The sequence below is a fragment of the Nannospalax galili genome, unplaced genomic scaffold (assembly GCF_000622305.1).
Source record: "Nannospalax galili isolate Female #2095 unplaced genomic scaffold, S.galili_v1.0 scaffold42, whole genome shotgun sequence".
In the NCBI taxonomy this organism is placed as follows: Eukaryota; Metazoa; Chordata; class Mammalia; order Rodentia; family Spalacidae; genus Nannospalax; species Nannospalax galili.
Genome location: NW_008348666.1, coordinates 557,713 through 566,463, shown reverse-complemented (window position 1 = coordinate 566,463; position 8,751 = coordinate 557,713). Strand labels below are relative to the sequence as shown.

Here is an 8,751-nt window from a genome sequence, read left to right as displayed (position 1 = left end):
CCCCCCCCGGATTTATCTTTTCTGCCTTCTTCACGCAGTTTTGGGACAACTCATGCCCTATGAGGTAAAAACATAGGCGCTTAAGGCTTCTGTTTCAGCCAGGTGACCATTCTGGAGGGGCTGAGGCTGCTGGGATGCTCCCAGGTTCCCCGGGAGGAACGAGCCTAGAGAAAGTTACTCTTCATCCCTCCGGTCCCGGATCCCACTCTGGGGGTGGGTCCTGACTCGCGTTGCTCCTTGGGTGGGGTTGCCCTAGAGCCGCCCCCCTTGCCCCTCTCCCATTGGCTTCCACCTGCCGGAGGGTCGGCTGCTACAGGCCTCTCGGCCTGTCACTCAGGCCTGCCGGGCCCCGCCCCTCGCCTCCTGGGGGTTTATAACGGGAATTCCCATGGCCCGGGCTCCGGTATCCAACCTGCTGCCGCCACGGCCTGGCCGAGCGCAGCGGGTACCGCGCGCACAGCACACGCTCGCGCTCCGGATCCGGGCGGTTCATGACCGTGGCCCGCGGACCCAGCCTCTGCCAGCTCCCGCCGCAGCTCGCCGCGCGCTCCCGGCAGCCGCCAGGGCTCCCCGAACCAAGCCAGCCTGCGACCCCTGCCCACTGCCGGCTCGCGGCTGCCCGGCCCGGCTGGCACCATGCTGCCCGCGCGCTGCGTCCGCCTGCTCACGCCCCATTTGCTGCTCGTGCTGGTGCAGCTGTCCCCCGCCGGCGGCCACCGCACCACCGGCCCCAGGGTAAGAGCATCCCCGGCTGCGTGCCCACCTGCTCGGGAAGCACAGGGCTTTTTGCAGCTCATCTGGAGAAGGGGGAAGGGACATGTCGGACAGTGACCCACGCCTACTGTCCAGTCTCTTGCAAGCCTCTTCATAGCTGCTCTGAAATAAGATTTCAGCCCCCCCCCCTTTTCTTGCACCACGGACTCTCCTGACCTGTCACTGGTGGGTTTGCTTTCCCAGTCCCTTCTTCCGCGGTGTTTGCTCCAATATCCCCCCCGCCCCCAGGCGCCTCCAGGGTCTGAGGAAGCTGGGCCTCCCGCAGGAGCAGAGCTTCCCTGTGGTCTTGCTGCACTGCTCCCCTCGCTGGCGTTCTTGGCAGGCAGAGGGTGTGTGTTGGGGGGGGCGTAGGGGGTGGTGGCAGCTCTGCCTAGAGAGTTTTAGGTTACGAGAGCCACACAAGGACCTTGTGTTGTTGTTGTTTTAAAAAAGCGGTCGCTGCTCGTAAAATCCACAGCAGATAATTTTAATGCTCCCCCCCTGCCGACCGACCCTGGAGGGAGGACTGGGGTTGGGGGGCTGTGGAGAAGTTCGGAAGAGCTGCGCAGTATTCAAGGGACTCTTCCCTTGGCTTGCTTCGGTACTTGGATGGTTGAGTTGCTTGTTGAACCTTGGTCTGATTGGAATTTCTGAACGACACAAAAAGTGCCAATTCTGTGCACAGGATGGGTTGTCCAGGGCATTATAAAAACTTCTGGAACCGACAGCGTTGTGTTCATTTCTGGTCTAGATTATTGCCCTGTCCCCCTCCTATTGGTCTAATAAAGAATTCACTGCCTTGAAAAATGTATTGTTAAATCACCTTGTGTTTCCTTTGACATCAGCATAAATCAGCTCAGTGGATCTCAGGATGGCAGCAGGAGTCCTGTGAAAGTATCTAGGACCTCTGAGCAAACAAGGTTGGCTTCTCAATCAACTCATGTTTTCTTTCCTGAATGTCCTCTGGTCCCATTTCCTGGATGGCTAGCCCCATTCCCACCTGTTCCTGTAGCAGCTTCTTTATTTCTGCCCTTGGCTTTACAGGAGTCATCTTTATAGCTGTGGTGCATGGAGGAAAAGCTTTGCAAAGACTGATGAACCTAATGACTTCCCAGATGCTGGGCTGATCACATTTGAGCCCAGCTATCACTGTGAGCTCAGATTTGCAGCCACTTAGGAAAGAAAAGTGTTTGTCCCCATGTTGGCCGGCCCTTGCTTTTATGACCAGATGTGCAACAGCAGCGGTTAAAGTGGGGCAGATTAGATCCAGGGCGTGTCATAAATCCTCGACAGCAGGCATTCCCAAAGCTGGGGCAAGTCAGGGTTGTGGGAGTGACTTTTATGGATGCAGATGAGGATGCCTTTAAAATGAAGCTGTTTGGTTTGATATTAGGACTTGAAGCTCTTAAATTTTGAGGTCAGACGAGAGAGAGCCCTGCGTTCCCTCCAATAATTAGGAACAGTCAAGACAGAGACGCAGACCAGAGCACCCAGACTGAAATCTGGATGCCGGCCCACGGAGGGTCGAAAGGAGAGAGGCCCTCCCACAAATGGTGGGGGGCTTGCTTGCTGCTGGGCATGTCTAACGTCTCAAGCCATATGGCTTTCCTTCCCTACCTCCTGAAATTAGAGGAAGCAACTTTTAGGAGAAAGCTAGGACATTAGGAGAAATAGACTTTGGCTAAGTTTTCCTCCACTTTCTTTAGTTTATTAATTTGGTAAAAGTGATGGCGCATAAGTAGGACCCATAAATAGACTTGTTGATGGCCCAGCTTGTTTTCTGTCAAATATACATGTGCATACGCACAATGTGCATGTGTGTTTAAAAAAAATAGCATGGGAAGTTGCACTCCTAAGCATGTAGTTATCAGGTTGCATTTCTGGGCAACAGGGAGAGCCACCCATTATCAACACCTGGGCTGGGCATTTCACACAATCTCTTAAAAAAAGAAGGGGAGTCTTTTTAGTCCCATTTTGCAAGTGGGGAAGTAAAACATGGGAACTTAACCACCTTGTTTGAATTTCTTGTGGTGTATATATGGCTGTGGGAGCCAGATCCAAGTTTACATGGATCATCTTGTGCGCTTTCTACATTGCCCAGAAGCTGCAGGGAGTGTTCATCCAGTTAAAGGGAGGGATGACTCCATGAGAAAATTCTGAACCCTAAAGCTTCAGGTGAGTTAGCAGAGGAATTCTTAACAATATATTCAGTGTCTCTATTGATAAAGGGTTATGTTTGAATTTCAACCCTATCTCAAAAGATGTCAGCTCTCTCCTATTACTTCTTGGTGGCCCCAGAAATGTGGCTCTGGTTGAGAGCAATGGTGTCATAGGAAGAGCAAAAACATCTGACTTATTGCAGAATTCCCTTTGGATACCCCAGGTCTCTTCTGTTAATCTTTTGAGTGACAGAGGCTTAAGGATTGCCATCTTTTCCAGCTGGCTTTCTAGGAAACCAGCCCTTTCACTTTAACTTTATCTGACTCACTAATTGAGCTCCCTCAAGGCCTAGACCCCAATCCTTGCCCCCTTATTTGCTTCCTGCCTTCCTTCATAAAATTCCTGACATTTGTTTGACTCTGGAAACCAGCAGCTATCAAGTATCAGATTGGAGGTTGTTATGTAGGAAGCACCTGATTTTTGATTCACTTAGCTATGAGCAGCTGCTTGGCTACCTGGGATGCTGGTCAGGATTCTTTTAATTACAGAGTAGGCAGTCATTTCTTTAATCCTGCAAAATTTTCTGAAAATGTTTCAGGGCCGAAAGGGCAAAAGGCAGGGCTGGCCCAGGCTGATGAAGTCTGACTGGTGGTCAGGTCAAATCAGCTGTCTTTGTTCAATCTTCTGTCTGTCCTTGAAGCGAGGGAGTGGGAAGAGGCCAAGACTGAGCCCATCCTGTCCTTTCATACATCCCTAGAGTTTAGCACAGGCCCAGGTACCTGGTAGAGATTTACTTTGCTGGTGATTGTGGAATGAAAAATAAAAAGAGTACAGACAATGAATGTTTAACACTGATCCGTGGGCTTTTGGTGCTTGAGTTGGACCAGAAACTGGGAACAGACTGAAGAAATGTGAGAAACAAGAGAATAGGGGAAACTTGAGTATGAGTCAGAAATCGATTTCCTAATTGTTTTAGGTATATTCTTTGTTTTCTTTCTTCTTGCTTACTTGATTCTGGCTTCAATATCACCCTCTGAGAAATTTTCTGCAGTTCTTTTGGATGGAATTGATCACTGTCACCTTTGAACACCTTCTCTCTGTGTTTTAATTCCACTAGTCCTTCCACAGGGAGCATCACCTTCTTCCCAGCACTGTCACCCTTTGGGCACTTCTTGTCTGATCCTGTCTTGGAAATGAGGAAACTTGCAAGTTCCTTGGGGCTGAATAGGGGTCTGACTCATCACTGTGTTGGTGATACTGTAATGCATTCTGCTAAGGAGTATGAAATGAAGTGGATTATGTGCTGCTGTCCAACCTGGAACCCCCTCCCCCAATTTGAATTTGGAATTACAAACTGGGCTTTCCATTTTCAGGCTTTTGTTCTTGTGTCTACAGTGATTATGGGGTGAGGCAAAACTGGGTATGCCATTGAGATGAGGAAATGGGTTCTAGCTCTACTCCAGTCCTGGTTTCTATCTCCTATTGTCAAAAATAAAACAGCTTTGGACCATTTCGTCTCATTGGACTCTCTAACTCAGGGTCTGGAGGAGGGTCTTTGCTCCGCTTAGAATGTCTGTTATCTTGCTGGGTGTGGTTGCACATGCCTTTAGTCCCAGCACTTGGGAGACAGAGGCTGGCAGAGGCAGGGGATCTCTGTGAGTTCAAGGCCAGCCTGATCTACATAGCAAGTTCCAGGCCAGCTGGGGCTTACAGGGAGACCCTGTCTCATAAAGACTGAAAAAAAAAAAAAAAAAGAATGTCTCCTATTATCTAACTCACCTTTTTCAATATGAGAAAATTCATCTGAGATGCTTTCAAGGATTAAGCCAAGAACTTGATTTAAACATCCTGGTAGAGCTGAAATGTGAAACTTTATTGAGGTGGCTAGGGAGAGGAAACAAGCATCTAAGAATGCCTAGGTGATGCAGTCTATCAGCAAAGATTTGATACCATCTCATCTCCTGCAGTTGAGTTTCACATCTGTACTGGCCTAGCAGTTCTACTCCTAGGTATCATGCCTCAGAGAAACACGCATCCAATAGGATGCTGCTGTGTTCTGTGATGCTCATGATGCTGCAAGCTTGGAAGAAGTCAAGTTGCCCATCAGTGGGAGGAGAGATGAATGAACCGGGATGAATTCATGGAAAATTATACTCAGCCTAAACATATGAGCAATGTTGACATGCAAAAATGATACTGAATCTGGCTAGGGGATAGCTCAGAGAATAAAGTGCTTGCTATGTGTGCTAGATAGCTTTAGTGTGTCAACTTGACACACCTGGGTTGAGGGAGCCTCAACTGGGGAATTGCCTCCATAGGACTGGCCTGTGGCCATGTCTGCAGGGCATCTTCTTGATTGTTGAGCGATGTGGGAGGGTCCAGCCCACTGTGGGTGGTGCCACCCCTGGGCACGTGGGCCTGTGTTGTATAAGAAAGCAGGTTAAGCAGGGGCCAGGGGAGCAAATCAGTAAGCAGCGTTCCTCCATGGTCTGTGCTCCAGCTCCTACCTCCAGGTTCTTGCCCTGAAATTCCTACCTTGGGCTCCCTGATGAACTGTGACCCAGGAGATGTAAGCTGAATAAACCCTTTCCTCCCCAAGTTGGTATTGATTGGAGTATTTTGTCACAGCAGTGGAGAAACAAATTAGAACACTATGCAAGCATAAGGACCTGAGTTTGAATCTCTAGAAACCACACAAAGCCAGATATGATAGTGTGTACAATCCCAGTGCTCCTGGGAGGCAGAGGTAAAAGAGTTCTAGAAGCTTATGGACCAGCTCCCATGCACATGCAGTGGGAAAGTAACAGAGATATGATGCCCCATGGTGGAAGTGAGGGTTGACACCCAAGGCTGTCCTCCAACCTCCGCATGCACACTTGCATTCATACACATGAGCATGTACACACATCTCACACACACACACACACACACACATACACACACACACACACAAACGATGGAAGTTGATGAATCTTAGCAATGCAATACTAAATTAAAAGATGTACCAAAAGAGGCAGCATGACATCTTTTATAAATTTATAAATAACTGGAAAAAAACTTTAAAGAAATACTTAGAGCTACAATAAAATGATATAAAAAGAAAATTAAAGTAATGGTGGATCCTTACTCAGGGTGAAGTCACGGGGCAGAAGACAGGATTGTGGTAAAACCTTATGTGTAGGATCAGTAATTTACTTATAGCAAGAAGAGGACAGGTGGGCTTCAAGTTCTTTGTTACTGAAGTTCTTACAGATGATTAAACAAGAAGTAAAAGTGAGCCCTGCATAAACCAATGAATGTGTCAAGAACCAAAGATTATGATTAATTTAATTCTTTGCACCAAAGGTCAACCCAGCGCCAGGGGCCCTTTTCTACCTCCTCTTCCAGGTATTTGTATGTCTCTATGTAAAATATACCATTGGGGAATGAATATTATCTTTTGATTCAACTGTTGACTGTTTAGATCCAGAACAGGCCTCGGTTCAGGCACAAATATGGGCATGCGCTGGTAAAGCAGAGCTGATCATCTTCCCCATTCCTTGTTCAGGGAAGCGATGTAACCCCTGTGTCCAAGTCCCTAGCCCTGCCGAGTACAGCTGTCACTAGCTGGTGTGGCTCAGAATCTGCCTTTCCCAGTGTGATGGAGGTGGGGGTGGTGGAGGCAGGAGCCTGGTTCTAGTTTGAGTCTGGCCTTGGCTCTCACCTCCTCCTGCACTTTGCAGGGGCTGGAGTGGGTGTACAGCCCCACATAGCAGGTACAGGGCGGCCTTTCTCTCCCAAGAGACCACATAGACATGTATTGTTCAGGCGGCCAAGTTCTGGCATCGCTGCCAGTGGTGGGGCCTGTCAGTGTGGAAGGCCCCCACCCCCCTCTGTGTTTGTCGCTGCTGAGCTGTTTGGGAGAGGACAAGGGTTGAGCTGCTGATGAGAAATCGATCATAGCTGCCACGAAGCCTGCCAAACAGGGTTAGCATTGCAGACAGTGCGTGCTCTGAGCAGCAGTGAGTCACGGTGAGGGGATAAGAGAATTGGGTCTCCTCGAACACTTGCAGCCGTTTTCGTGAAGACTCGAAGCACCACAGGTCCTTCTAGAAACTAATTGGCTTTTTCTTTGCACTGACATCAGCTAAACTCAATTGCTGGATCACAAAATAACTTCCCCTTTGGCCCCAGCCTGTTTGTTAGGTATAGAGCTCTACGGACCTGCTGATGTTACATGGTTTGATTTCAGACTCCTTTTGCCCGCAGCAGCGCAGGGCAGCCTCTACTCTGCAGGGAAGGCAGCTCTGATCTCTGTGTAGCCTATTCTTGCTTAACCAGGACCAGGACTGAGTGAGGTCCCATGAGGCAATGTGTCCGATGGCTGGAAACCTGATAAATACCTTGTACATGTGAGTGATCTTGCCCCTTCTTAAAAACCATCTTACAGAGCAGAAAATAAGATTCTACAAGGATTATCTTTCTTTTTAAAAAAATATTGGCAATGGAGAAACCTAGTGGTGTGTGTGCTGTGTATGTCTGCATGTGTGCATGTGAGTGGCCAGAACACAACCTTGGGTGTCATTCCTCAATCGGAGTCTACCCTTTTCCTGTTTTGTTTTTTTGAATGCTTTGCCTGCATATATATGCTTGAGACCTGGTACCTGAAGAGACCAGAAGACAGAAGAGGGCAGTGGATCCCCTGGAACTGGAGTTGTTATGAGCCACCACATAGGTGCTGGGAACTGAATCTGGGTTATCTGCAGGACTAGCAAGTGCTCTTAACTGCTGAGCCATCTCTCCAGCCCCCTACTTTTGTTTTTGAGACAGGGTCTTTAACTGGCTTGGAGTTATCAAATAGCCTAGGCAAGCTAGCTGGGGAGCTCCAGGGATCCTCCTGTCTCTGCCTCCCCAGTGCTGGGATTACAAGTGTGTTATCATACCAGGTTTTTTAATATGGGGATCCTGGGAATCAAATTCAGATCCTTGTATTTGCGAGGTGTGGTAGTTTGAATGAGAATGTTCCCTGTAGGCTCCAAGTATTTAAATATTTAGCCCCAGTTGGAGGCACTGTTTGTGGAGGTTTAGGAGGTGCAGCCTTGCTGGAGGAAGTACAGCACTGGGTGGGGGGCTTTGAGAGCTCATAGTCATGTCCTGCCTCCAGTTTGACTTCTGCTTCCTGTGCTTGCTTGAAGATGTAAACTCTCAGCTTTCTCTCCGGCTGCCTCCTACCACACCTCCACCATGATGGACTTTTACCCTCTGGAACTATAAGCCTGATAAACTCTTCTGTAAGTTGCCTTGGTCATGGTTTTTATCACAGCAACAGAAAAGTAACTAATATATAAGGCAAGAACCAACTGAGCTATCTGCCTAGCCCTGGAAGAATGGTTATCTTTACACAGGTAAGTATCCAGGACAGTGATGGGAGCTTTATAATTGTGGAAGTTTGTTATGCATATGTTCTTGAACCCATGGGGGGCATAGAAGTAGGAAATGAGTGAGTGAGATGCTGAGTGTTATAAAAGGGTACAGCTCACTCCTTCAGGTGTACGGGGCCACTAACCAGCAACGGCACCTGTGCTGTCCAATAGAACTTTTTGCAAGGGTCCAATATTAGCCACATTTATAAAAGCTATTAAACACTTGACATGCAGAGATTAGATTGTTTTTTTAATTAACATATATTAATTATACACAGCACATTTCATTGTGACATTTCTACATATAGAATATATTTTGATCATATTTACACCGCCATAACCTTCTCTTGCCCCCCTCACTACCCACACTGATTTTTGATCCTCCTTCTTTTCCCCATTTTCTACTGTCAAGTGTTTCCTCTCTCCCTCCCTCCCC

The 8,751-nt window shown here is 48.1% G+C and overlaps 1 protein-coding gene across 7 annotated transcripts in view; it reads left to right on the top strand.

The window, feature by feature from the left end:
* The first annotated feature begins 400 nt into the window (after nt 1-400).
* The window catches only part of Smoc1 (SPARC related modular calcium binding 1), a 180,456-nt gene continuing 172,105 nt past the window's right edge, over nt 401-8,751 (top strand). For 6 of the 7 annotated variants that reach the window (XM_008845928.3, XM_008845927.3, XM_008845925.3 and 3 more), the window contains exon 1: nt 622-735. In XM_008845928.3, coding sequence (XP_008844150.1) covers nt 637-735 — 99 coding nt within the window. In that variant the 5' untranslated portion in view covers nt 622-636. Of the gene's footprint in view, nt 736-8,751 lie in introns of all 7 variants that reach the window. The other variant, XM_017801295.1, reaches the window with a different exon arrangement.